The sequence below is a fragment of the Cutaneotrichosporon cavernicola genome (genome assembly GCF_030864355.1).
Source record: "Cutaneotrichosporon cavernicola HIS019 DNA, chromosome: 6".
Taxonomy (NCBI): domain Eukaryota; kingdom Fungi; phylum Basidiomycota; class Tremellomycetes; order Trichosporonales; family Trichosporonaceae; genus Cutaneotrichosporon; species Cutaneotrichosporon cavernicola.
In genome coordinates this window covers 2193007-2220466 of record NC_083398.1, presented here as the reverse complement: position 1 = coordinate 2220466, position 27460 = coordinate 2193007, and the positions used below count along the sequence as shown (strand labels likewise).

Sequence of the window (27460 nt, the reverse complement as noted above, 5' to 3'; positions counted from 1 at the left end):
AAGTCGTTTCTGGAGGTAACCTGAGGCATTCTGGTCACGTTATGACGTCACGTGTTGAACCCGGGTCGTTGATTGTTGCCGCGCACGCGCCCAGTAATGACCGCTTTCCGCACTATAGAACTCTCTGTCACTCTCACTCTCACTCCCACTCCCACTCCCTACACATCATGGCACCCCACCGCTCAGCTTCTGCCTTCTCAACCGTCCACGGCAATGACCCTCCTGCCTCCTTCTCCCCCGAGGCGCTCAACAAGATCCTCGACCCGGACAACCGCGAGAACCGCGCCGCGTTCAAGAAGTACATGGCCGACAACCACGACCTCTTTGTGCCCCGCTTCGACATTCCGTTGACCGAGGAGCGTGATCGCGCATTCGCGCGTCTCCAGGCTGTGGCTCGCAAGGGCTACATCTCGGTACTCGACTTTGAGCGTAACCCTCTCAACGTGTTTGCCGCCCACGAGATGCTCGGTCTGGTGGACGGTGGCGGTTGCACCAAGATGACCGTCCACTTCAACCTGTTCGGCGGCACCCTGCTCAAGCTCGGTACCGACCGCCACCGTCACCTCTTGCCCGAGATTGACCACCTCGACTCCACCGGTTGCTTTGGCCTCACAGAGCTCGGATACGGCAACAACGCGATCGAGATGGAGACAACGGCAGTGTATGACTCCAAGACGCAGGAGTTTATCGTCAACTCACCAACGCCCAAGAGCCAGAAGTACTGGATCAGCAACGGCGCCATCCACGCACGCTACTGTATCGTCTTTGCACAGCTCAGCGTTGACGGCAAGCAAGAGGGCGTCCACGCGCTCCTGGTTCCGATCCGCGACAAAAACCTCAAGGTGCTGCCAAATGTTACCATTCGCGACATGGGCCGCAAACAGGGCCTCGACGGCGTCGACAACGCCCTCCTGGCCTTCCACAACATTCGGATTCCTCGAGTCAACCTCCTCAACCGCTACTCCGAGGTCGACGAGGCGGGCAAGTTCAGCTCCCAAATTGCGAGTCGCCGTGGGCGCTTCATCAAAGTTGCGGACCAGCTGCTGTCGGGTCGCTTGTGCATTGCGGCGATGACTCTCAGCTCGGCCAAGTCGTCCCTCACCATTGCCATCCGCTATGCAGCGACGCGCCTCACCGTTGGACCCAAGGGTCTCTCGGACGCACCAATCCTCAGCTATCAGCTGCAGCAGCGCGCTCTCATTCCCATTCTGGCCCGCACCTACGCGCTGTCCATGGGCATGAACTATGTCAAGGCATTCTGGGCCGACCCCAAGAGTGACCCCGAGGATGTGGTCCGCAAGGTCTGCGTCATCAAGCCGCTCGTGACGTGGCACGCCGAACGCACTGGCTCAATCTGCCGGGAGCGCTGCGGTGGGCAGGGTTACCTCGCGGCGTCGCGCCTGGCCAGCACCATCACCTTTGCGCACGCTGGTATCACGGCCGAGGGTGACAACTCGGTGCTCATGCAAAAGGTCGCCAAGGAGCTTCTTGCGGGTGTCGAGTCTGGCAAGGTCAAGCTTCCCACTGGTGCGGCTGCGTCGGGTGACATTGCCGAACCCCACGTGCTGGCGGAGCTTATCCGCGCTTTCTCCCACCGCTCCCTGTCAGAGCTCGGTGCGAGTCTCGCCCAGAAGCTCGGTAAGGAGCGTCGCCCGCTCTTCGAGGTGTGGATGGGCGAGGAGAGCGTTGCTATCCAGCGCGCCTCGACAGCCTACGGCGAGCGCCTGTGCATGGACGAGGTCATTGTGCAGATGGAAAAGGCCGACCCCACGACGCGCAAGGTGCTCGCACGCATCGCGACGGTGCACGGCCTCGCGGTCGTCGAGCGCGAGCTTGGCTACCTCGTCACCCACAAGCTAGTCCCCGCCGACATTGCCGCCACTGTCGAGGACCGCCTCTCCAAGGCTGTCGCGGACCTGGCGCCAGATGCCATCCCCCTCGTCGCGGGCTTTGGCATCCCCGAGGACTTGCTGTACGCGCCCATCGCGATCGACTGGGAGCGTTACAACGAGTACGACAACCACGGCGAGCTCGTCTCGGCCAAGCTCTAGACGCTTCCCAGCACTAAAATGGTCCAGGGTGGTATTGCATTGGAGTCGTCTGTTACAGCCGTACGTGAGTTTGATGATGAAAGAGTCTGCAGTCCAATCTAGAATGGTTGCATTTCGGATCCTCACTGTCACTCTAATTCTACCATTAACACTCAACCTGCTTACGCCACATAGGTCGACTTCTTCTCGTCCCCGGGGAAGTGGAAGTACGTGATTGGCGCTGGAGGCCACTCGCCCTCGTCCTTCCACGCGCCCTCGAGCACATGAGTACCGCTGCCGAGCTCCTGGACCTGGTCGCCGATCGTGACCTCGGCAGTAGTGTTGGGCGGCACGGTGACTGTCGCCTTGATGATTGTGCGGTCCGCATTCAGCGCCCAGCGACAGGTGACTGAGCCGTATGGCGTTGTGAACGATGTTGCCGCGTCTGTAAGCGTGCCTCCTGGGCGGGGCTGGATAGCGATTCGCTTCCATCCAGGCTCCAGGGCGCGGATTCCGCCAATGACCTCGTGCAGGAACGCACCCACGCTGCCGAACGCGTAGTGGTTGAAGCTCGTCATCTCGCCGGGGTTGATGTCGCCATTCGGCAGCATACTGTCCCAACGCTCCCACATGGTCGTAGCTCCCATCCTGCCGTCAGTTGATCTGACCACGTTGGGGTATTCGGTACTCACTTGACCTGATACAGCCAGCTGGGACACTCGCCCTCTTGGAGCATACGATAAGCCACTTGCAGGCGCTCATGCGCAGCCAGGGCGAGAAGCACAAAAGGCGTGCTCGCAAACCCAGTACCGACCTTGAAGATACCTTGTCGGACAAGGCGTTCGAGGGTTGCCGCCCAGGACTCGGCCTCCTCCTCACTCTTGGCAAGCTGGAACTGAAGCGCAATGACGTACGCGCACTGCGAATCCGACGCGATTCTTCCATTAGGGCTCACGTACTCTGCGTGGAACGCGTCGAGGAGTTGCTCAGCTTGGGCTTGATACCGTTTCTTATCCTCCTCGTGTCCAAGGATACCAGCGACCTTGGCAGCAATTCGCACTGAGTGGATCAGATACGCGTCGGCCACAAGGGTCGGATCCGTCATACCATTCGCAGCGTCGTCTGGAGGCGCGCGAGGATCGAGCCAGTCTCCGAACTGGAAGACGCGTTTCCACAGCCCCGACTCTGTGCGCGGGATGCCCTCATCAAGCCACGCCTTCATGCTGGCCCACTGTTCGCGGAGAAGCCCGACATCACCAGTGGTGGTGTACAGGTCAAGAGGTGTAATAGTGGCCACGTCACTCCACACTGCAACCGGAGGCGGAGGTTGGATCTGTGTTTGTCCCGGCAGAGGGATGTTTGGAACGATGAATGGCGGTCGGCCCTTACCGTAGTCGAGCTGCTCCGAGGCGACGTCGCCCAGCCACTCGCCCACGAGACCAGTCACGTCGTAGATCATCGACGCAGTCGGCGCAAACGCCATCAAGTCGGCGGTCCAGCCCAATCGCTCATCACGTTGCGGGCAGTCGGTAGGCACAGACACAAAGTTGCCGCGCAATCCCCACACAACGTTCGAGTACAGCTGGTTCAGCTCCTTGTGCGAGCTCTCAAAGTGCGCAGTGCGCTCAAAGTCCGAGTGCACGACGACTGCCGTAAAGTCGCTCGTCTCGACCTCGCGCGGGAACCCCGAGATCTCGGCGTAGCTGGCGTCAGTAAGTTAGAGGCAAGACAAACTCACCGGAAGCCGTGGAACGTGAACGTGGGCTCGTATCCCTCAGTCTGGCCGCCAAGCACGACAGTATCCGTAGCTTTTACTACGCGCAGTGGTCGGGTGCCGAGCTCGCCGTGCTCCAGAACCTCGGCGTGTCGGATGGTGACGGTCCCGGTCCCGTCCACCTGCTTGTTCCATCGTACCCAGCCCACGAGGTTCTGGCCAAAGTCGATGACTGTCTTACCGCTCGGAGTCGTGATGATCTCTCTTGCCGGAACGAACCCAGTGCGACGCACAGGAGGCGCCTGCGGCGCGACGAGGTTCTGAGGACGCGCGAGCACCTCGGCAGCCTTCCACTCCCCGACCGAGACGTTGGTGTCGATCGCCTCACCGTCGTACAGCTCGGAACCGAGGATGTGTCCCTCCGCCCACTCCCACCCCTCTTCCGTCTGGGCGAGGACATGGCCATCGCCTTCGAGCTGGGCAATGAGAGAGGGCCGGGAACCCCAGATATCCCGGGTACCTCCGTGGAAGCCAAGTCGGCCCGACCACCAACCCTCGCCGACCCAAGCTGAGAGCTCGTTCTCGCCCTCCTTGAGAAACGGCGCGACATCAAACACCTGGTACGCTAGACGGTATTTGTACGCCTGCCAACCCGGTGCGAGGACGTGATCGCCAATCCGCTTGCCATTGAGAGTCGCTTCGTACACGCCCATCGCAGTGATGTAGAGGCGCGCAGTCTTGGGTACCGCCTTGAGGTCGAAACGACGGCGGAGAAGGAAAGGGCGCTTCGCCACGCCATCTGGGAATGCTGGCCGCGAGACAGCTTGCGCGGACCAGTCATCCTGGTTGAGCAACGCCGCCTCGGCCTCGGCAGTCGCCGTGGCCGACGACCCGTCCTTGCCGTGAGCGGTGACTGAGACGGTGGCACGCTCTCGGCTGGCGAGACGAGTGTCGGGCCATGGGACAAGTACGCTGTCGCTTGACTCGACTTTGAAAGTGTTCGTCTTGCCATTACGCGTAACGGCTACCTCGTAACTAGACTGCACCCAGTCTTTTGCGTCTCCGTCGAATCGCCACGAGATTCGCGGAGCGTCCGTGCTGAGCGCAGCGCCGGGCTCGTAGTGCTCAAAGGAGACCTTGCTGATGCTGATAGACATGGTGCTTGGGCGATGATGGATCCAGCATGTCGGTCCACCGTTATGAGCTGCTCGGATTGGGATTTCCGTAACAATGTCATACCGAGATGAGCTCTACTCGAATGTGGGCAGGTTTGTGGGCAGGGCTCCAAGTTGCCGATTGGGCATTCATCAGCCGGCCCAACCTCTAACCTCACTCTACTACACACTGAATAGAAACGACAGGCCCTGCGGCATCGTTCCGTCATACGTAACCGCTGGAATGCTATCCCGCTGACAGCGCGCCCTGGTCTTGGCAGCTGGCGTTTTCCTACTTGATTCTGTGCGGCATCGGAAGAACGCTAAGCCGGGCAGGTCCAGCTCGGTTGAACTGCGGGCCATTCCCGGATCCTCTTCCTGCCCCACTCCTCGACCTTTGGTTTGTGTGCTTGCTTTTGCTTCCGTTACCATAAGCCAGTCCTGGCTGGATGTCGTCGCGGCCACCAACGAAAGGAGCTGTCCACTGACGGGAGTGATGATTACCTTGGCATCACGCGCGTCGCACATCACGAGACGCGGCTGACAGGTACGCAACCCCGGCGGAACCTAGTTTTCGACACTCGACCGTGTCCGTGAGGTCATGTGAGCATGCTCGTCTTCAAGGTGAGCCAAGTTTGAGGGCTTTGTGAAGAAACGTTTGTATCAAGAGTCGGAACATAGAACAGAGTGGCGTTGGAAGAAGCATGTTGGAATGTGATCAATCTCCCTTCCCTTTGAATCTCAAACGCGGCGAGTGTCAAACCCAAACGGCCACTTTCTGTCAGTACTTGATATTCTTCTGACCACCTGGTCTAACACTCCAAAGCCTAATGCTGGTTAAGAGGCCCCGTTGTCAACTCTGAATCTCAGCACGGTGTATGGTTTTGATGGTATACGCGGCTCATCTCATGCCCAGATTCCAAAGTCTGTGGGCCTGTGGGATCTTTGCTTGTCGATCTGGCTTGCGTCAGAAGCGTCTGCGGATCCACTCAACTTGGATTAGATCCATCCTTTATCCCTTTGCCCAGATACAAAGAAAGGTAACAGACACAGTGCGCCAACTTTGACTCAAAACCACTCTCCAGCCCGTTCCAGAGACTTGACATCTCCCACTTGTCCCACACTCTCATTCATCCCAAATGCTGTCTCGCTGGTTTCTAGTCATCAGCACTCTGGCAATAGGTGAGTACATACTTACAAACCTCCAATGCCATCCTCACTGACGCCTTCCCTAGTCGCCTCCTCCAGTCTCGCCCAGGACGTTGCGAGCAACTCGTCCAAGCCCAAGCCTTGCAAGGGCAAATACAAGGCTCTGTGCACAGTATGGCCGAATAACGGCACAGTCTGCGCCGACCTCCGGACCGACCCCAAGAACTGTGGCGCATGTCAGAGCTCGTGCGAAGATGACCGCCCCGGTCAAGCCCGGATCTGTCGTGGTGGAGAATGCCTCTGCGCTTCCACCAGTAAACCAGCCTGTGCTGGGCACATTGGTTGCCCTGACTTCAACAACAACATTTACTCCTGTGGAACCTGCAACAACTGGGTGGGAGACGAGATGAGAAAGGGCTTCTGACTCTAGTGTGGGGAGAACACGGAATGCCGCAACGCCATGTGCCGCACCTGCCCTGCGGGGACCCTGGGCTGCCACGACTACGACGGTGTCCGTGGCTGCATCGATGTCCTCTCCAACAATAAGAACTGCGGAGCGTGCGACAACGCGGTAAGTACTCGTTTCTTCACTGAACCCACCTCTCCGTGACCCCTTAACCTGACTCCAGTGTCCACAGGACAGCCCCTCCTGCACAGATGGCAAATGCGTGTGCCCTACCGGCAAGTCGCAATGCCAGTGGGAGTCATACTGCATCGATCTCGCCAACGACCCCACCCATTGTGGGACCTGTGAGAACCAGGTAGGCACCGCATTGGAGTGGAAAAGCCAATCGCCACCGTCTCGGGTGGATCTGACATCAGTGCCAGAAGGGAGAAGCGTGTGTGGCGGGATCGTGTGGATCGTGCCCCACCGGTCAACAGGCTTGCAGTACCGACACTCAACCGCCAACATATCCGTGCATTGACATTCTTTCGAACCATGACAACTGTGGAGCGTGCGGCCGCAAGGTGAGTATGACCTTCTACTTCAACTAACTCCAGTGCGAGGAGGGCAGCCAGTGCATCAACGGCGACTGCACCTGTCCAGCTGGGCTTCTTGCTTGCGGTACCGACCTTGCCAGCTGCATTGACCCCATGACCAACCCCAAGTTCTGCGGGTCTTGTGACGTTTCTGTGCATTTGCTTCCCCGGTTTGGCTAATGACAGTGCGGCGATGGCAACTGCACTCAAGGCGTGTGCTCTTCTTGCAGCAAAGCTGGCGAAGTCTTCTGCAACGGAGCGTGCCGCGACGTGTCCAGCGACGAAAGCCACTGTGGCGGTTGCTACCAAGTTGTCAGTCACTCCAGGCTTTGTGTACCTTCTAATGACAGTGTGAGAACGAGGGCGAGTACTGCAACAACGGTGTCTGCGACACCCACACGTGCCCCTCTGGCGAGGCCTGGTGTGGTGACGACGACACAGGCAAGTGCATCAACTGGCGGACCGACCCCGTCAACTGCGGAGGTTGCGGTACCACCGTGAGTAAACTCAAGCTACAGTGGCTACTGGTGCTAACCTCAGTGCGGTGCAGGTCAAGCTTGTGTCGAAGGCAGCTGCGAGTAAGATGGCAGCCCATCCCCATCCCATTGGAAAGCCATCATGACCCGCAACGGACGATGCTCTGAATGAACTTTGAACGTAGGACTCTTGTTTAGCCTAGCCGCCGGAAATGCATGACGGCATGTGAAATGCGCTCGCGGGATCGCGGTGAAGTTTGGTCTGTAGGCTGCAGTTGCACCGAAGGGAGCTAAATCAACGACCAAGGTTAAGGTTACTCCACAAGCTTACATCCTCAATCTTGCGTTGTGGAGCGCGAAACTCGACCGCGTGACCATTTGCTGATTGTGGATTCTCTTGGCCTCCGGGTCGGGCGTCTGCTCCCCTGGCGTCTGGTAATCCTGGGATGTACATACGTTCGAACCTCGGCACGGTTCGATATTTCCCAGGTCGAAACAGGTCAGGTGTCTAACGCGCTTTATTCTGCAGCACAACAAGGAACATGACATCATTTCCACACTTTGTATTAGATCCCATTGATGACTCTAATGGATTGAATTAGCTGTTCTACTATTTGTCTGCTTCCGTCTAATGTCAAATCCGTTAACCTGACATGCATAGCAGCGTTGACATCATGGGCCCTTCATTCACAACACACCTCCGTACTGAAACATGCTGCTTCCGTACCTCCGCGTCACACTCTCCCACGCCATCAAGGACACCCAAGAGTCTATCACACCTCTGCGGCTGTCCGCCGGGTTCGTTTTACACAACCGATCTCGCACCGCGTCGACGGCGCATCGGAAACAATTATACATACGTTGACGGGCAATATCCACTAGAGGCCCAGGACGACTATGTCCATGTAGTGCGTGAGGTTGGATCATTGCGGGCAAACGGGGATGCCGGACATATAGACGGGACCCGAAGCAAGCGTTGGCGTGCAAGCTATGCATTCGCCGTCCTTGCAGATTTCCTGTTCGCCGCACTGTACGTGTCAATTAACAATTAGCACCGCGTAGCACTCACCTTCAAGTTGCAACCTCCGCAGTGATTCCGATCGGTCATGGGGTCAGGGCAGATGACATTCGGGAGACCGCAGTCTGGTCGGCCAGAATTGTAGCAGATGCACTCTCCGTTCACGCAGATGGTGTCGGACTGGGAAGGCGTCTCGCACGAGTTGGCACAGCTCCCACAGTTGAGGTAGTGGGTTTCAAGATTAACGCATCCCGCGTCCCACATGTGGTCCCAGCTCAGATACTCGCACCAAGTTTCGCCAGCAGGGCAGGTTTCGTTCTGACGGGGGAGAATGGCCGAGTCGACCACGTCAAGGACTGAGTCAGCAGGAGGCGCAGAGTGACGCTTACAGAGGAGGAGCCAGGCGGTTACGACAAGCATTGTGGAGCGGATGGTAATGGAGCCCGAGCCCATGGTAATGCGTCCAGATCTTGGGTTTGAAGATGGATGTGTAGGTCTGGATAGAGAGGAGGTTCGTAGATCGTGGAGGGATTGATAGCTACATTGCGATTTACCTCGTGGGTAAGCTTTTGTGAGCTATGATCCTGCTGTGCCTGAGTCCTGTAACCGCAGCCTTCATGTTCGTGACAAATAGGTGGTTCCGACAGCACAGCAGCTCGGGATGGACCGGAGAGGCACTCGGACTGGACTGAGCATGCCCATACCCTTTTAGCTGGCGGACTTGGCAACCCCCGCATATCGTGGAATGTTGTCAGACATGGCATGCCTTGGCAGGGGTGGCACGGACTGCTTGTAAATTGAGACTAGAGCTAACTCATGGATGGTGGGTACTACTGGAGCGCTCCTCGCAAACATCATGAATTGACCACAGGTACAGGTGCCTGCGTCGTCTCTAAAACGTCCAGCCGGATTCCAAGTTTGGCCGGCCTGCTGAAACATTAAGCCCGATTGCATGATGATATGCATGTTATCTCTCTGACATGGTCCGGTTATGCACAGTGCGTGTTCATACCAACGCCATGAGAATGAGAGAGGGTCTTCGGCCCATGAGCCGAAGTGGCGCAAGTGGCGTACCTGGCGTATGTGGCGCTGGGCAAAGTTAGTCAAACTGGCGTCATCAACAACGATGCCTGCAAAGGAACCAATTGGTTTACCGATGACCCACTGGGGCGGCTTGGCGACTGTTGGATCTGGGACAGCAGTCCGAGTTCGTGTCTGGAGTTGGACCGGCTCCCGCTCCTGTTGGCCTGTCCGATCACGGTTTCCTTGCAGAATCCATGTAGCTAGTCATTTGTTGTACATACGTCCGTCTAATCCTGTCTATTACTTCCTTCGTCGTCCAAGTTCACCACCCTTCGCTTCGCGCGCTTCTTCTTCGCCTTGCGCACCGGTGTCCGTGTGAATGGGTCTTCTGGCGACGGCGATTTGGTCGGTGACCTGGACGTTGGCAATGGTGATGATGTGCCAGGAGTCGGTTGCGTTTCCGTAGATCCGACAGGCGATCGAGCCGCAGCGCGCGCAGACGAAGATGGTGCTAATCGACCTGCGAAACCAGCTGCGTTCGTGTTGACTTCAATTGTGAGTCTAGGCGAACTGGGAGCCGTGTTGGCCGCGCTGGCCGGCGCTGTAGCCGGCGCGCTTGTTGTCGGACGAGGTGGTGGCCTCCGCTTTCCACGCGCCGCCAATGCTGCGTCCACACGTCTTCCCTCGGCCCATGTCAACGGTGTGCCGTCCAGCACGATGTCGCGCCCTTCCCCCGCGAAGAACGCTGACACCTCTACCCTCCAATCGCTTTCGGGAGTCGCAAACGAGTTGCCTGTAGCCCACACGCCCTCGATCTGCGGTAGTACAGCCAAGCGCCCCACCTCGCTGGTCTCGGGAAGTTCGTTCGCGCGCACGTCCACGCGCTTCAGGCCCAGGACGCGTTCGAGACCGACAAGGCAGTCGATGCGGTTGTGTGCGAGATTGAGCGTGGTTACGTTGCCGATTGACTGGGGCGCCCTGCGCACGCTCGTGATGACGTTGTAAGCAAGGCTGAGCGACACAAGGTTGTGTAATCCCGACAGGTCAGGGATCTCATTGAGCAAGTTGCCGGAGAGGTCGAGATGTGTGACAGAGGTGAGAGGAAGGGAGGGAAGCGCGAGAAGCCCAGCGTGATGGATGCTCAGATGGCGCAGATTCGGGAAGCGCGGCGTCTGTGGCTCTGGTGATCGCTCCAACAGGCTGTTTGGCTCACTCAATGGTGACTCGGCGGGCGTGTCCAGGGGGGGGACGGAGAGGCCATAGTCGTCCTGTTGTTGTGGTCCATCGACAAGCAATTCGACGATCCAGTCGTCGGCATCCTCGACGTCGTGCACTGTCAAGCTGTGCAGGAGCGGGTTTGGCGGCACGAGTACAGCTCGTGGGTCGAAGCCGTCAAGCTCGAGGCTGGTGTCAGCTTGGCTGATCTCTCCACGCCCTCTCAGTTCGCGGCAGTGTCATAGTTCTCGGCGGGGTCATTGCTCTCGACGCCGTCCTCTCTTTCGGCAGCGTCACGGCACTCGACATAATGAGAGCATGATATGAGAGTTTCACCGCCATCGCCGCTTTCCTCGCTCTCCACGTTCTCCTCACACACACCACACTCATCGAACACGCCGCTCCCGCCTCGCAGGTCGCTCTCCTCGGTTCCATCACCCCAAACGCTCCCCAACCGCCCCCTTGAATCCCATCGCCGCCGTGACTCTCGTTGCTCTCGTTGCTCTCGTCGCCCTCGTAGCTCCCCGTCATCCCGTCACTCAAATCCCACTCACACCTGTAGGTTGCGCATCACATCAAGTGGCACACGCACGTCAACACCACCGAATAGAGTGTAACCGCCAGCGTCCATGAGCTCCGCGATCGGCGCATCGGTGTTGAGAGGGGGGTGAATGAGGAGACCCGGCAACGCGTTGAAGACCGCGTACAGCTCTAGTAGGAGTTTGTCTGCGTGTCAGCTCCTGTTTCGGGACGACTCACCCTCATCAATCCCTGGCGGACCCCACCAGCCACTCGGCACACGGCTGCTGACTGTTCGTATGCTCCCTACCCAACTCCTCACGCTCTCGACGTCACCATCGCCATACCGCCCGACCCGTGCGCCCTTGACGGTGCCGGGAACGGCATCGGGTACGGGTACGTCGGTTCTCCCAACATGCGGCAGAGACTGTGGCAGGCTCTGCCACCGTAGGAGGAGATAGAGGATCTTGTCTGGTGGTAGTCGGAGGAGGACGGGCTTGGCGTGTCTAGGTTGGGGAGGGGCCGGCGCGCCGAAGCCAAGCGTCAGCGGCACTTTGAGCGCTCTACTGAGCGGTGCGCTGTTCGGGTCGAGGCCTAGAGTGAGGAGAGTGTAGGACTGCTGCAACCATGTCGCGTCCTGATTCTTGGGCTTGAGCGGCGGTGCTAGTCGGGCAATGTTCAACGACAGGTATTTATGGAGTTTGGCAAGATAGTCGCGCCCATTGATAGGGGGAGGAGAGTCAGGTTGCGGCGGGCGGCCCAGGCCGATGGCCGGGATTGACATGTCGACCCGCGTTGAGGGCGGCGGACGAGGGAAGTGGATGATTGACAGCAAAGGGAGTAGTAGAGTAGTAGTGTAGTAGTGTTGACAGAATGGGGAGCGATGGGGGATGATAGATTGTGGGCCACGTGGCAAGTGGTTGATTGATTCCGCTCGATCCGTTGATGGGGATCATGGGCGCCAGCGCGATTGATCGATTACGTCACGAAGTAGGTTTGTTGTGGCAACCTGGTCACTGTTGTAGAGTGAATGTACGATGCATCGAATACGGTTGAACGTGTGCGCAATTTAAGGGCCCGACTCGTAGGGGCTCGGGTACTACAACAGTCACGAGGGAACGGCACGCCGCGGGCCTGCTTGCGGTTGAATAAGATCACTGCCACCCCCAAGGATGCCAGTCGTACCGAGTGCTCCTGGTCGCTCGTAGCAACCCCAACTGAGCGTGCCGCGATGATGGGAGAGACCGAGACCCGAGGAGGCGGACGGTAAATAAGATGTACCATGTCCGCGAGGACAGCCTCGTCGGCCTCAAGGTGTTCTCTACCCGCCATGTGGTGGCACGCAATAGAGGACTGGTCGAGATTTCGTGCCGTGACGACTTGCCTTGGACAGGACGGGACCAGGTCGAACCGCAGGAGCTGACCACGGTTACTTGCCTCAGCCCAGTACCAGTTGCTGAAGCGGTCCTTGGTCTGTTTCCCAGTTCCAGTTCCTCGAAGCTCCTTGTGCACTGTTGGCAACACCACTGTCGACATGCCAAGAGCCTGCCCGCCAATGGCAAGCTGGAGAGCAAGTCCTTCCGCAACCTTATTGCGGTCATAGAGAAGGATGTTGGTGTCAACGCACAGGCACCTAAGGAGGGGAGGGGAGAGAGGATACCTGGTTGACGACGGCCGGAGTGGATTGACAGGCAAGCATCGCAGTTGTGAACAGGACTGGATGAAAGTCGTTGTGCTGTTACCATCCGCCGCCACCACTGATTTGACGTGCAAGAGCGCAACGTCATCCAGCAACCGGGTGTAGGTGACAGTAAACCGATTGGATGGATAAGTAGAGCAGAGCATGGTATAACCACGACTGAATGATGAAAGCTCAATGCTGAGCTTCTCTGATTCATCATCCGCAGCTTCCCAGAGGTGGCGTTCGACTTCATGGTCCTAACAGTCAGTGACTATCAACAAGGACTGTACTTTATTCCATGACTCCAACATGTGTGTTGGATAGTAGAAGCCTATAGGCCAGATGGCGTTGCCAACATCCTTGTAAACTTGTTTTCGAGTCTTTGTTAAGAATGAGGAAGCTAGAACGACTCCCGGCAACCCCTCTGGCAGTACAACAGCCTTTTGGAAAAGTTCGAAAAGGCTGCCATGGAGAATGATGATTGTGTCACCGGGGTTGATGGGGGAGGCGGGTGCGGAGAAGTTGAGCATGGTTTGAGTAAAGGAAAGTATTGATGAGTAGGTGAAGACAGAAACAGCATTGTCGTGTGGAAACTATGCACTGCTACGTGGCCATGGATCGTAGATGATCGTATCCAATGCTGATCCACAAAATCCGGGCATCCTTTAATCTCGATCGCAGCTATTCCAGCTCAACTACAAGTATCCAAGTACTAACAGTCAGCAGTACGCGAAACGTGAAGAAGAGGGTGGACCGGTATACTGCAACATCATCAGAGTATTTGCTGATATTGTTCTTCACTTTACGAGACTCGAGTCCATCGCCTCCCAAGACCTCTTTCACAAGTCCACAACCGACACACGGTGATGTTGGGTATTGACATGCTGAATCCGCGATGATTTACAACAGAGGGAGTAGTAGAGTAGTAGTGTAGTAGTGTTGACAGAATGAGGAGCGATGGGGGATGATAGATTCTGGTCCACGTGGCAATCTGTGCATAGGCAGCGGCGCGATTGATGAAACGCGTCACAAACTACATGTGGATAAGGTGTACTGTAGCAAGTCGGCGAGAACGGATTCGCGTCGAGGTGCTCTTTACCCGCCATGTGATGGCACAGGACAGAGGAGGAGGAGTCGTAATGCCTTGCGGTTACGACCTCCTTCGAACAGGAGGGGATCAGGTCGAACCGGAGAACGCCCTGGCTCCAACTGCTCGCTTCAGCCCTATCCCACTCGTTGAGGCGTCCCTCGATCCTTTGGGCTTTCAGTCCCTCGAGTCAGCTCCTTGTGCACCGTTGGCAGCAACACTGTTGACACGGCAACAATCTGCCGATGGCAAGCCGGAGAGCAAGTCCTTCCACAACCTTATTGCGGTCATAGAGAAGGATGTTGGTGTCAAGGCACAGGCGCCGCAGGAGGGGAGGGGAGAGAGAATACCGGGTTGACGACGGCTGGAGTGGATTGACGGGCAATTGTCGAAATTGCGAAGTGTACTGGATGTACATTAATACACTGTTACCATCGTTTTCGACCACCAATTGCACGTTGGAAAGAGCTTGGCTGTGCACCTTCTTTGAATGGGCAACAATAAACTGATTCAAAGCATAGGCCGAACGGAGCAACTGATAACCCCGGCTGAATGACAAGTGTAGGATGTTGAGCTTCGTCATCGTGTCACCAGCTTCCCAGAGGCTGCGTTCGACTTCATGTTCCTACACAGTCAGTGATAATGTAACTGGCAGGGACCATACTCTCTTCCATGACTCCAACATGTGGGTTGGATAGAATGAACCCACTGCCCAGATGGCCTTGCCGACATCCAGGTAGACTTGCTTCCTTTGGCTTGCTAAGAATGATGATACCAGAACGGCGGCCTGCACTCCTGCTGGAGGGACAACGGCATTTTGGAACTGGATGAAGATTCTGCCATGAATAATGACGACAGTATCACTAGGGTTGATGTTGTAGGCGGGTGGGGAAAAGGCGAATATGTCGGTTTTGTGGAAAGAAGAAGAGTATTGTTTTTGACAATGGTTACGTGGAGACGGCAACATTTATACAGAATCGCTGTGTGGCGCGTGCGAATACTGTTAACCACTTCTATGTGGTCACGTGGCCATTGATGGTTGATCACTGATCATTGATCCAATGCTGATCCACTGGTAAAGTCGATGGCAGCTAGGTGGCCCCACATCTGAAACATCGCTACAAGTGATACAGGAACCTCATCTGATTATCTGCTCATGTCGTTCTTCATGTGAGACATGATGGACCAACACATGGTACCATACTGTACATTCTTGCAAACTAAAACCCCAGCTTCACAATTGGAAGAATGGGAAAAACCCTAAATAACATCCTCAAAATCACCCTGGTCAATCGCATCTTCCCAGTCTAGGTGACCCTGGCTGGAGGCTGGGCGGCAGCCAAAACCAGTCCGCGAGTTCCAAACAATATCATCGCGGAATCGCCGAACCGCGCCATCCTTAGGCCAGATTTTATCATCTGCAAAGTTGGTCTTGACCCAAGCTGGATGCACCGTCGAGTACAGAAACGCAATGACATCGAGCCATTGGGCGTTGTTGGCGCCAACGAGACCCTCTGGAAGCGGCACACGGACGTTGCCCTGGGTGTCAGTTGCCGTGCCACCCGCACACCACTCACCAGAACCATAAAGGTGGAATCAAAGGCAAGCGTAGCGGTGACAGGGCCCGTGTATAGCTGATCTCGAGGATAGCGGATCTTCGTAGCCTCGGACGCCGCAAGAACCTCAGCATGCGTCAAACCCCATAGCCAAGGGAAGTTGGGACATGACTTCATTGCCTTCTTACTGGGGGATCCCACAAAGAACAGTCTGGAGTCAGCTCCTCTAAAGGCAGTACCAGTCCAAACATACCCGTAGGCACGGGCTCGTGCATCGCGGAGGCGTTCTACGCCGGCTGCCATCCCTGCACTGAAGTCTTTTCCGTCCTTTGTCGGATTCTCCGCGCCAACCAGGTAGAGATAGGCCTGGACGTCAGCTGGTTGAAGTTGAGGCGGTAGGTCGATGTCGATCACAAATTCCGAGGCCGTACTGGAGCCTGTAAAGTTTGGAGGTGGTGAGAGCGGTACCGAGACGCGGAAATGGTGATTGCGAATGCGGTTTGCAAGGTCAGAAGCCTGCCAGCCATCCAAAGACCTAACCTTGGGGTCAAATGGTTCGGAACGGCCCGAATGAATGATGTAGGGGAAGCTCCTGTAGGGTTAGAACAAACAGGCATCCGAGACCTACAACTCGGTACGCAAGCGCGCGATTCCCAGTTCGATACTCCTCTCCCAGCCCTCGGCGTCTGCCTCCGACCCCTCCTTGCCGATCAAGTACAGGTAGGACTGGATGGCGGGATCATACTTGTGTGGCGGCAGCCCCAAGTGGGGGATGTGGTTGGACGTGAGCGTGGAGGTCTTCAACTCGGGCGGTGACGGAGAGCGCGGGTGAGGTACATCCTCACCCGTCTGGTTGGCGTTCATTGTAAGCTTCTCAGGAGTGGGAAGAGAGTTGGATCGGCGGCGATGCAGCTTAGAACCAGAGCTGTTGAAGTCGGGCTTCGGCGGTGGAGTGAGAGGCTTGAACTCATGGGGAAAAACTCGAGGTGGGGAAGGCGTGGGGGGTGAATTGGAAGAGTCAGAGGACGGAGTGGATGAACGAGTAATGAGGAGCGACGAGGAGAGTGGGTACGAGTCAGAATCAGACCCACAAAGGAGGGTTGGATCCGACATGGTGGCAAGTGGATGATAGATGATGGATGGTGGATGATGGATGGAGTAACGGTGAGGATCAAGTTGCAGTCGTGTCAGTCATATACGTCGACTCGACTCGACACGATTAGCATCAAAGACAATTGAGACAATGAAGACACGATAAACACAAGTCACGTGTCTTGGTGATTGATATGCACTCAAGTACCACAAGTACACAATTTCACGCGGGCAACTGTAAAGTGTGTGTCAGTACCATCAAACTCATCACTCTGTATATCTGTAAATGTATTCGACCAATCGACCATCACTTCTCGTAATCATCATAACCAGAATCACAGACTTCAAGACCCCATTTCTCTCCATTAATCATCTAGAGCCTCCCCTATTAACACCCGCCATGTCCGAACAGAGGATGACTGAGAGCCCTTGGCGCTCGGAGGCGTTCGCTTGATCAGCGAGGAAGGCGTCTTTTGTGCCCTACCTTCTCACTTGGAATTACACTCAAAGTACTGTACAGTACCTCCTGGGGACATGGGTCTTTACGGACTGAAACACTGCCACAATGACAGCAGACAATGAAGCAGTGCCCACTCACCGTCCATCTTGATCCTCCACAGGTCTTCCTCCTCCTCCTCCTCCTCCTTCCTCCGATCCAATATAAGCCGGATGGTACCTGCTGTTGACCAACTTCCCCACCAAAACCGCCACCAAACAACCAGCCATGCGTCTCCTACTCGCACTCATTGCCCTCGGTGAGCTCCGCTACGCCTCTGAACTAACGACAGTCGCCGCTTCAGCCGAAGTTTGTGCTCCTGCCGGGTGTCTGTCCGGCAATTCCACCTCTCAGCGTAAGGCAAGCTCATAGGCGACGTTAACACCAGTCCTCGCATCTGACGGGACGACCTACATAACGCCTGGGTTCCACAATTTCTCTCTAAGAGCCACCTCCCACGTTAACCAGACCATATCGCAGACTTCGGACAGCACCAGGGTTCTCCCGCCACCCAAGCCTCTCATCTTCCCCAGGCCGTTCTACGTTGGGGAACCCGGATCGGGGTCGTGGGAGAGCCTCTACCTGCCGCCCAACTGGTATGCGCTGATCGGAGGCCATGCTATCTGGGGCGCTGTGCCTAATCGTGGGGAGTTGGCTGCGGACAAGAATGACATTGAAACATTCGGTTCTGGTGAGTAAACAATGGACGTTGATCATCGGGCGGACAATGGCGAATTCGCCATCATAGCTGACCACAGCGCTCTGTTCTCCACCTTGTTCTCATGGTAATTGTACACCATCACCGACTAACGACAATCCCACCTGCATCTGCGGCCCAGGCTGGGCCGGCACAGCTTGTGACGAGTGCGCTCCGAACCACTATGGGCCCTCTTGCCAGGGTATGTCCGCTAACATGGGTTTCAGCTGACACAAGTATGCCTTGAGACTTGCCCACGCTGCGACGACGGCCTAGAAGGCTCGGGCTACTGCCTCGGGCCAAGTGGACCAGAAGGTGAGTCAGCTTTTGGCAACCTCGAATGCACCGCTGACACCAGCGTGCAACTGTGTTCATGGATCATGCGGTACTGATGGCAAGTGCACTTGTTCTGCCGGTTGGAAGACCGACCCCACCCAGCCGAAGCAATGTAACACTTGCGTCAAGGGCTTCTACCTCACTTCTAATGGGGAATGCGCAGTCTGTCCGGCCGGATGCACCGAGTGCGTCCTGTCCGGCAGCCAAGTAGAGCCAATGTGCACGGCTTGCGCAGCCAACATGAACTTGAACCAGGCGGTGCCCTCGCGCTGCCAGGCCCTCTCCCCCTGCGCGGCGCGCGAGTACTACGATCTCGAGGCGTTTACCTGCAACGCGTGCTCCGGAATCTGCGACTCATGCACCGGCCCATCGTTCAACGACTGCATCACTTGCGTCTTCCCCCGCGCCATGCTCAAGGGCAAATGCGAGTACATGGAAGCGCAGTCGGGCGTGTGCGACTCGAGCCTCACCAAGCTGGACGGAACGTTCGTGCGCTCCAAGGAGAAGGGGATCTGCGACTGTAAGCGATGATTGAGGAGGAGCTGACGCCAGCCTGCCCTGTGGGGTGCAAGAAATGCCACATGCCCGAGTGGAACCTAGCAAAGCCGTGGGGCGACATCGCGTGCACAGCGTGCCAGGATGGATACATCCTCCAGGACAAAGCGTGCGTCAAGGAGTGCACCCCCGGCAGTTTTTGGTCCTCGAACAACGACACGAGCGGCACCTGCCAGGCCTGTGACGCCGCGTGCAAGATGTGCCTCGGCAACGCTGAGCACTGCACATCCTGTGCCTCCGGTCCCGTGTTCAACGGGACGTGTGTCGACTTGTGCCCGGAAAGGACGCACCTTGTGGGCAGTGTCTGCCTCCCATGCCACCCCGACTGCCAGACGTGTTCAGCACCTGGCGTAGACCAGTGTCTTACCTGTCCAGCTGACCGACCCGTTCTCTCCAATGGCCGCTGCATCCCCTACTGCTCACCCGGCACCGTCCTCGAGCAAGGCAACTGCCGACCCTGTGGTGGCAACTGCACCTCCTGCCTTCCCAGCGGGTGCACAGCTTGCGTCGACGACTTTATCCTCTCTGGCGGCGTGTGCTCCCTCGCAGCGTGCGAGGGACCCTTCGCCTCGGGTCTCGGCGTCTGCCTCTCCGCCTTCGTCCAGACGACAAGCTCCAACCCGAATACCTCCCAGCCCAAGCCCAAGTCCAAGTCCGGGAATCTCTTGTGGCTCGCTGGGGTCGGCAGCGGTCTCGCACTTCTCCTCCTCAGTGCTGTGTGGTTCGTTCGTCGCGAACGTCGGCGCACCCGGGATGCTACCACGGAATTTGCGCGCCAGATGGACGACCAGAGCGTTCGCAAGCGCCTTGCTCGACTGTTTGGGTCCGACGAACCGCGTCCCCGTCTGCGGGAGTTCCGCCTGCGTCCTCGCACTGCCCGCTCACGCATGCCCCGGGCACCAGACGCGCCAGACGTGCGGAAGCCCCCTCGCACGCCTCCGCCAAAGAAGCCGAGCGTCGACGCGCAGTGGGTCACCCCACCGCCGCCATACGCGCCTCGCAAGTGCCCAACCTCACCCAGGTTCGTCAACATCCCCCTCGAGCCGCTTAGCCTTCCGCCACCACCTCGTGCCTCCCCTAGCCCCATCCGTACCCCTGACCAAAACCTCACCACTCAAGGAAAGGGGCCGGCGGACGCTGTGCCTCTCTCGCCCGAGGCGATTCGTGAGCTTGGCGAGCTGTGGCCACATTTCGGCCGTCGTTGCAGCCACGGTATTGTGTAGTGTAGCAATAGGATACAGTGAGAATATACAGTTACTCGGCACCCACGTCTTCGGCCCACTCGAGCATGGCTGTGGTGGGGAAGTCTTCGAAGAGGGCGTTTGTCTGGGGTCAGATGAATGGACGCTAAACCTTAACTCACCTTGCTGAGCTCAAGAACGGCATCGGACACCCCACTGTCCAATGCTGCGAGCTGAGCACGCTTCTCCTCGACGCGTTTAAGACGCTCACCACATTCCGTTGTGAGCTGCTGTCAGATGCGAAGTACGGACTCGACGGCTCACCGATAGGTATTCCTCACGCAACATGCGCCACGACTCGTCGTACACGCCGAGGTTGGCAGCCGTGCTGAGCACCTGCGGCGTGAGGTCAGGCCTAACGTTAGGTCACCTCTGGCTAGCAAGAACTCACCGCCACGCGCCTGGTGGTGTGACGCCCGGATGTTCCGCCTTCCATTGCAATGCGTCGTCGACCGTGTCCGCAAAGCGCTGCAGCTTGCGCGCCATTCTATATTCATCGAACAGGGAATAGGCGCCGTCCATCGCCTCCCCTCGCACTTGATCGAGCGTGCTCTCCCACGCGGCGCGCAGGCCGTCGGGCGTCTCGGCCGCGATGAGCGGGTAACACTGGGCCATGTCGTCGAATTTGAGGCGCCCGATACCCTGGCCTAGAGTCTGGATGCGTAGTGGGCGCACAAGCGCCTCGTAGTACCGCCCATAGCGAGTTTCGTCACCGTCGTCGATGGGGACAGCGGGAGTCGCCAGGAGCTGTTCGCGTGTCGTGCCTGCTGGTGTTGTTGCGCGGGTCAGCCGGCTCGGCGTCGGCTCGCTCTCAGCTTCAGCGGGCCTAGGCGTCGAAAAGGCGTTCACGGTCGGGCGTATGGTCTCGGGTGGCGAGTCGAATTGTGGGTTGGTGGTTATCCGCCGTGAGCGGCGGCGGGGGGTTGTTGTATCGATCTGGGACTGGGCTGGGACCAAAAACGGCAGAGGTTGTGAGGATGGGTAAGAGGAGGGTCGAGAGGAGTGCGCAGCTTCAGATGGTTGGGACCCATCCGGAGGGGTTTGGGACGGTGGCTGTGATGGCTGCTCAAGTTGTGGCTGCGATGGCTGCTCAAGTTGTGGCTGCGATGGCACCGGCTCGTCGACGTCCATTCCACCTCGCTCATCTTCCTTGCCTTCCTCGCCTCCCGCTAACCCCTCCTCGATCTCCATCTCCTCCATCGTGTCCCCCCCCTCGAGAAGGTGTAAGCTTGGGGCAGGAACAAGCATGGTCGCCGTGGCTGACACACGTGTTGGCGTCAGATCGGGCTGGGAGCGGTGCAAGCCGGAGGCGGACGGTATTCCTGGTGTTGCGAGATCGGGCGGGAGTGGTGTGCCATCGGGAAAAGCCTGGAGTGGACCAAAGGTGTGTGGCCTTTTGGGAGCTCGTCCTTGTTCTTGCGGGGTGCGCGACAGGGGCATGACGGTTGGAGTGTTGTTGTGCGGTGATGACGAGCGGATATGTGATGGCCATCAGGGATAGACAAGCATTGAGATCAACAACAATGGGATAGATGGGAGTATTAAACATGTTCTCCCACGTGCTTTTTATTCCCGTGTGACATGCTCCGGGGAGCGCGTCAGTGGCGTGCCCTGGAAGTCCTGGAAGTTGACCCCTTCCTTCCCTTCACCCCCTTACGGTTTCCCCCCCCTCTGCCCTCTGTTAACCATTCCATTCCTCAAACCACTATAGTAACACTTTACAACGTCTCATTCATCCATCTCTCTCTCTTGCTTTCTCCCTCTCTCTCTTATTCTCTCTCCACAACACAATCACCATCAACCATTTACATCTAGTTACTCGGTTAGCACGTGCTCGCGCATCTGGTCTATCAACTCGTATACCCATCCCACGTCGACGCCGCATTGACCACGCATACCTTGCGGCGCGTGGTGTCCACCTCGATCTGTGCGTTACATCTCTTCCCGCTCATTAGTGTGCCTCGTACCATTTCCATTCATTACCCAACCCTCATACATCCCCACTCCTCACAACGTGCTGACTCTCTATAGCGGACTCAACTTGAACTTGATTCTTCTCAGCTTCCCATCTCCCCATTCACACACCCCGACACGTTGGACACACCATGTACGTACATCGTTGAGATCTGATCTGAGGGGCGTGGCTCATCTTCCTGGCCCATCTCAGGTACGGCAACCCCGCTCACACACAGGTCCGACTCGTCGCGCTCGTCGAGCCGACCGACGTCGCCGTCCGTCGCCCCGCCGCAGCGGTACGTCTCGGGCTCACTCAAGGACCGCATCGCCAAATTCGAGAACCTCGGCGGAGGGTCGAGCGTGCCTGCTCCCGTCCCCCGTCCGCTCGGCCAAGGGTCGTACGCTCGCGGCGGCTTGGTGGGGAATAGACTTCCCAGTCTCGACCCCAAGACGGCCGGGCTGACGAGCACTGGCCCACGCCGCGTCTCGGAGCGCCGAGACCTCATCGGAAACCGCGTACCGAGTGTCGGCAATGCCAACGTCGCGGCCGCCATCGCTCCCCGCAGTACGGGCGGGAGCGTCGGCACCCCACCAGGTAGCGCTACAACCCCTACGGCCTCGACCCCAGCTGCTGCGTCCACCACTGCTCTGGGGCTTGGGCGCCCGGGCGCCATCAAAGGGCTCAAGGAGGAGGAGAAACCAAAGACCGTCTCGGAGCGCTCAACGAGCCCAACCGGCTCCGCGAAGGGCGGCTCAGTCAAGGCCGGTTCCGAACCGGGCTCGACTGCCGGCTCGGTCTCAGCGGCATCCTCATCCGTCGTCTCCGCACCCGACTCGGCGCACTCAGGCTCGGCGCCAACATCGGCGACCTCTTCCCCGGCCACATCCCCCGGCGGCCAGCTCCCACCACAGCTCCTTGTTTCTTCGCTGCCGCCGCAGGACGACTCAAGGTCCATGACCCCGCTCTCGACGCGCGCCGAGGCGGGCGAGGATGCGCCCTCCGAGTTCTCCATGCCCACCACCCCTCAAGCTATCAATCCCGAGCTCCCTCGCCCGGGCTACGATCTCGTGCCGGGCAACCTTGCACTCGCAGCAGGTCCACAGTCGCAGGCGATGGCGCCTTCGCCCAGCATTTCATCCTCCCTCGTGTCGCAGTACGACCCCAAGTCCGAGGGCGAGGAGAGCGCCAACCTCAGGGACGTGAGCAACGTCAGTACCCCAACTGGGACACCGCGCCAAGCACACAAGACGCTGGATGACGACGTCTCGATCGCGGGCTCCGTGGCCGGCTCAACGCGGGGTTCGACGCGTGGGCCCGAAGAGATCGAAGAGAAGGTGGCCGCTGTGAAGATCGAGGATGACGAGGCGACACCCAAGCCTGAGATTGCGCCGATCGACGTTAGTGGGAAGGAGGTGGATGAACCAACTACGCCGAAGGAGCCGGAAGTGGAGGCGGAGGCGGAGCCAGCGCCAGCGTCACCTGTCTTGGTTGCCCCGGTCGCTGTGGCCGCGACGGTCACAGTCCCCGACAGTGCATCCACGGCAACGGTCGACGCAGTGCGCACGGGCGACGAGAGGACGACCCCGAGGCCAGAGGAGCCGCTCAAGGCCCATGTCGAGGAGACCCCAAGGGCCAAGGAGAAGAAGCCCGTCTCCACTGCCTCTGCAGCAGCAGGTGTTGCTGCATCCGCCACGATCGCAGCCGTGGCGGCGACTGCTGTCCTCTCAAAGGATGAGCCTGAGGAGTCCACTGTCGACCCTGACGTGACTGGTGGATCTGCGAAGGCGGCTGCCGAGCAAGGTGTTGTCAAGCTCAAGCCCGCAGCGGACGCGCCCAAGCCGAAGGATGCAACCCGCGCGCTTGTGTCTGAGAAGAATGACGACGCCAAGGAGGAGCCCGCGACTGTGCTGGTTCCAGCAGTGCCTGTTCCCGAGCAGCCTGTAGTCGACGTTGAGGAGCTCACCGACGATGTTGAGATCGAGGAGTCCGAGCTGGACCCACCCAAGCCCGACAACTCGTCCGAGGTCACAGCCATAGTCCCTCGTGTCGAGTCCGAGGAATCGTCCCCTTTTCTTGCCGCCAGCGGTCCCCGCGACCGCGACACCACTCCGCTCGGATCAACACTCGCCGGCCTGACCATTGACGATCTTCCCTCCGACCGTGAGTCGACGCCTGTACCAGATCACGACGACACGTCGCAGCACGCTCCCGCGTTGGACGACGACAGTGACATCGTGAGCGTTCTTGGCGGCACAATGAGCGAGCGCGACGACCTTGCCTCGAACAGGTCGTCCATGCCTCCAGCCCGCGCCTCGTCCGAGCTGGAATTTCGATACGAAGACCTCCACGACCGCTATTTTCGCGACTCACAAGCTAATGGAGATGGAGGTGCCACTGCCGAGGACATTACCGCCTCACCAAGCGTCGTGGGTCCGGTCAGCGCTCAACTTGATGGCGCGGTTGCCGAGAGTCAAGAAGCGGCCAAATCCGCTGCGCCACCGGAAGGTGGCTTAACCATGGCAGCTTCGGTGGCGGACGGGGTCTCCCTCTCTGCCGCCACGCATTCCTTTCGTGAGAACGCCTCTCCGTCGTCGCCTGGTCTCGTGGATTCGCGCCGCGCAGAGGGTGGTCTCATGAACTCCCTCCCCTCCGTACCTACAAACGACCCTGACCGCCGCCCGGTGCAGGTGCACGTCGAGCCGTCACCGCACGGCGTTCTTTCCCAGCCCGCAGTCAATGTGCAGGCGGCGTCACCAGTCGGCGCGACCTTCGAGAACGGACAAGCCACGTCCGTCTCTAACTCTTCTTCCTCAGCGGACACTTCACGAGTCCCGACTCCCGCACACCCAATCTTCCCCCGCGCTCCTGGTAACGACATTCCGGACGCCCCGACACCGGCACGCGGTGCATCCCCATCGGGTACGCCAACTCTCAACCCCAGCGCGTCTGGGATGATGCACGCTTTCCCACCCGTGCCGGACGAGGAACACCCGTACGTTGAGGTGCACGTCGAGCAGCACCACGCCCACGTCGGACCAGAAAACTATCGCAGAGTGCCGTTCCCCCGCAGCGCATCCGAGCGCGCTGTCCGCACGACAGGCATCTCACCGCCCAAACGCACGTCGTCTTTACGCGCGCCACTCACGCCACCGACACAGACGCCGTTCGGAGGACGCATGTCCCCAACACCTGGTAGCTGGTCGTCGTCCAATCTTAGTGTTGAGAGCTTTGACCGCGCACCTGGCTCGCGGTCCCCAGGCCGTAAGCGCATCTCGTTCTCGCCCCGGTCGCCTCTGCTGGACGACGAGGATCCCGGAGACTTTGAGCCCGGAGAGGGGTGGGCGATTGTGAACCGCTGGGAACCGTGGCGCAGCCCGTCGCAGCGCAGTATGTGATTTGTAGTGTATTTTATGTTATGCAGCGTGTCTTATGTCCACACAGAGCGAATGCTCCAAGGTATCGTACGCTACGGGCCAAGAAGGCGTTGTTGGAAAAATCGGTCCATGGTAATACAGTGGCATGCTCCTACACTATGCTGGTGTCTCTGACCTACTTCTACATGGACACGTCGACCTCCTTCTCGGCGGCGGGCTTGAACTCGCCCGCGGTCGGGTTCAGCTGGCTCTCGGCCGCCGGCGCGGCAAACTTCCTGCTTGGAGTCATACCAGCCATCCCTCCAGTGATGCCATCTGGGCGGGGACGGCCACGTGTGGGCTTGGCGCCGCGTGGTGTCGGCCGCGATGCAGGGTGCGTAAACTTGCAGTCGGCGCGCGTGCACCGCTCGGCGTAGCGACATGGGCGCTCCTGCGGCGAGTTGTCCAGCGGCGCGTCCAGACCTGTCTTGACGACGACCTCAATCTCGTCATCTCTGCCTTCATCCTCCGTGCCGGTGTTGACATTGGCGTCCTTCTTGCTCAGCGCCGGTGGCGGGATAAAGTTGCCATCGGCGTCTTCGTGGCGGTACTGGCACGACGGGTTGGTACAGTGCTGGAACTTGCACAGGACGCGGCTCGGTCCCGTGGAGGCGCCGGAGACAGCTGCCGGAGAGACGTGGCTCTTGATGCACTCGGGGTCCTTGCAGTCCTTGCCGGCCTCACACGCCTCTTCGCTCAGCACCATGCCGCTCTTCTCGTCCGCGACGGGCGACGGGTGCGAGTATGTGCAGCGCGCATTGGTGCACCCGACGCCAAACTTGCACAGTGCGCTCGAGAGGGGTCTATCGGGGATTGCGCCGGCTGCTGCCTTGGCAGGCGCGCTCGTCTTGGCGGCGAAGGGTGGCTTGGTCGGCGCGCCACGGGCTGGGCGGGTTGGGCGCTGCGTGTTCTTCTGCTACGATAGTAAGCCAAGCCCGTTGCGGCAACTCACGTCGTTCATCTGCGCCATCTGCTGTGCCATTTGTTGCATGTTGGCCTGCATGGCCATCATCTGCATCATCATTGCCTCCGGGGCACCTGGGGGCATCATGCCCTGGTTGAATCCGCGCTGGAATCCTGGTCCGCGAGGGCCCATCGGGCCACCGTTCATGGGTCCTCGGCCATCCATGCCTCCGCGCATGGACATGGGGCCACGCTGGCCATGTGGCCCGAGACGGTCCATCAGCGAGCGGCCGGCGCCACCATTGCGGTCATCACGGCGATCTGGGCGATCCGGGAGAAGCTCACGGTCCCGCATCGACCGGGGTCCAGTCGGCGCGCCGAGCGGACCATCCGGGAGGCGTCGGCGGGTTGATGGCTCCTGCAGTTCCGGCTCAGCCTTGCGCTTGGTGCCCTCGACCGCGGACGCGAACATCCTGCTCGGCCCGGATGGTGCGGACTCGGCTGCGGGCCTCGCCTCTTGCTGTGGGGGCGGTGGTGCGGCTGCCGCATCCAACTCGCTCTGGATCTCGTAGCGGCGCTGGAAGACCCAGTCAACAAAGTCTGAGGTGAAGTCGGGACCGACGACTGTCCGTCAGCAATACTCAACATAGTGCACTCACGTTCTCCCAACTCCTTCTTCATGTGCTCGACCGGGTCTGCGGTGTTAGTAATGAACCTGTCGCGGGACGCTTGACGCCTGAACGCACCCGGCTCCTTGCCATCTGTAGAGTTAGCGCGAGCTCAAATAACCGACCAGTGCCAGCTCGACTCACTGAGCAAGACCATAACGTATTCTGCCATCACCGGATCTGTTACCAGTCAGCAACCCTCCCCCAACAGGTAGATTGTGCCATACCTCCAGCTTCGGCGTATTCGCGATTCTCGAGCTCCACCTGAACCGCTTCCTGAGTCATCAGTACAAGCTCGTAGCTATCTCAACGCAATCTCTCTCACCTGGACTTTCTGGTTGAGCTGTTCGGAGGACATGATGGGTGTCTCGTGGTGAATGTTGTTGAGCTTGTAGCTGCTAAATGATGAACAATAATGACTTCAAGTGACATCAAGGCTAGGGTAATGACGGATTTTCGGCGATACATCCCATGTGGCATTGCCCACGTGAAGTTTGAA

The 27460-nt window shown here is 58.5% G+C and overlaps 10 protein-coding genes across 10 annotated transcripts; 4 read left to right on the top strand and 6 right to left on the bottom strand.

Moving 5' to 3' along the window:
• Positions 1-167: 167 nt before the first annotated feature.
• CcaverHIS019_0608690 (uncharacterized protein) lies at positions 168-2051 on the top strand (the record flags this gene model as incomplete). The annotated part of the gene is made up of 1 exon (XM_060603375.1): positions 168-2051. The coding sequence occupies one exon, from the start codon at positions 168-170 to the stop codon at positions 2049-2051; it is 1884 nt and encodes a 627-aa protein (XP_060459675.1).
• Positions 2052-2212: 161 nt separating this feature from the next.
• Positions 2213-4901, bottom strand: CcaverHIS019_0608680 (uncharacterized protein; the record flags this gene model as incomplete). The annotated part of the gene is made up of 3 exons (XM_060603374.1): positions 2213-2678; positions 2723-3733; positions 3769-4901. The coding sequence occupies 3 exons, from the start codon at positions 4899-4901 to the stop codon at positions 2213-2215; spliced, it is 2610 nt and encodes an 869-aa protein (XP_060459674.1).
• Positions 4902-6037: 1136 nt separating this feature from the next.
• On the top strand, positions 6038-7610 carry CcaverHIS019_0608670 (uncharacterized protein; the record flags this gene model as incomplete). The annotated part of the gene is made up of 9 exons (XM_060603373.1): positions 6038-6080; positions 6134-6219; positions 6478-6618; positions 6677-6808; positions 6870-7016; positions 7050-7181; positions 7215-7340; positions 7379-7525; positions 7569-7610. 9 exons carry the CDS (start codon positions 6038-6040, stop codon positions 7608-7610), a joined length of 996 nt encoding a protein of 331 aa, XP_060459673.1.
• An 817-nt stretch (positions 7611-8427) lies between these two features.
• Positions 8428-8975, bottom strand: CcaverHIS019_0608660 (uncharacterized protein; the record flags this gene model as incomplete). Its single annotated transcript, XM_060603372.1, has 3 exons — positions 8428-8532; positions 8574-8878; positions 8912-8975. The coding sequence occupies 3 exons, from the start codon at positions 8973-8975 to the stop codon at positions 8428-8430; spliced, it is 474 nt and encodes a 157-aa protein (XP_060459672.1).
• An 857-nt stretch (positions 8976-9832) lies between these two features.
• On the bottom strand, positions 9833-12063 carry CcaverHIS019_0608650 (uncharacterized protein; the record flags this gene model as incomplete). The annotated part of the gene is made up of 4 exons (XM_060603371.1): positions 9833-10725; positions 10759-10949; positions 11315-11486; positions 11520-12063. The coding sequence occupies 4 exons, from the start codon at positions 12061-12063 to the stop codon at positions 9833-9835; spliced, it is 1800 nt and encodes a 599-aa protein (XP_060459671.1).
• A 3244-nt stretch (positions 12064-15307) lies between these two features.
• Positions 15308-16467, bottom strand: CcaverHIS019_0608640 (uncharacterized protein; the record flags this gene model as incomplete). Its single annotated transcript, XM_060603370.1, has 5 exons — positions 15308-15586; positions 15625-15814; positions 15857-15969; positions 16144-16195; positions 16232-16467. 5 exons carry the CDS (start codon positions 16465-16467, stop codon positions 15308-15310), a joined length of 870 nt encoding a protein of 289 aa, XP_060459670.1.
• A 952-nt stretch (positions 16468-17419) lies between these two features.
• Positions 17420-20002, top strand: CcaverHIS019_0608630 (uncharacterized protein; the record flags this gene model as incomplete). Its single annotated transcript, XM_060603369.1, has 7 exons — positions 17420-17450; positions 17484-17546; positions 17580-17882; positions 17950-18090; positions 18126-18203; positions 18247-18744; positions 18777-20002. 7 exons carry the CDS (start codon positions 17420-17422, stop codon positions 20000-20002), a joined length of 2340 nt encoding a protein of 779 aa, XP_060459669.1.
• Positions 20003-20033: 31 nt separating this feature from the next.
• Positions 20034-21268, bottom strand: CcaverHIS019_0608620 (uncharacterized protein; the record flags this gene model as incomplete). Its single annotated transcript, XM_060603368.1, has 5 exons — positions 20034-20105; positions 20143-20186; positions 20232-20247; positions 20285-20375; positions 20412-21268. 5 exons carry the CDS (start codon positions 21266-21268, stop codon positions 20034-20036), a joined length of 1080 nt encoding a protein of 359 aa, XP_060459668.1.
• A 333-nt stretch (positions 21269-21601) lies between these two features.
• CcaverHIS019_0608610 (uncharacterized protein) lies at positions 21602-25372 on the top strand (the record flags this gene model as incomplete). The annotated part of the gene is made up of 3 exons (XM_060603366.1): positions 21602-21617; positions 22082-22127; positions 22213-25372. 3 exons carry the CDS (start codon positions 21602-21604, stop codon positions 25370-25372), a joined length of 3222 nt encoding a protein of 1073 aa, XP_060459667.1.
• A 160-nt stretch (positions 25373-25532) lies between these two features.
• NAB2 (uncharacterized protein) lies at positions 25533-27319 on the bottom strand (the record flags this gene model as incomplete). Its single annotated transcript, XM_060603365.1, has 7 exons — positions 25533-26303; positions 26343-26917; positions 26953-26988; positions 27040-27054; positions 27106-27141; positions 27189-27237; positions 27287-27319. 7 exons carry the CDS (start codon positions 27317-27319, stop codon positions 25533-25535), a joined length of 1515 nt encoding a protein of 504 aa, XP_060459666.1.
• Positions 27320-27460: the final 141 nt, after the last annotated feature.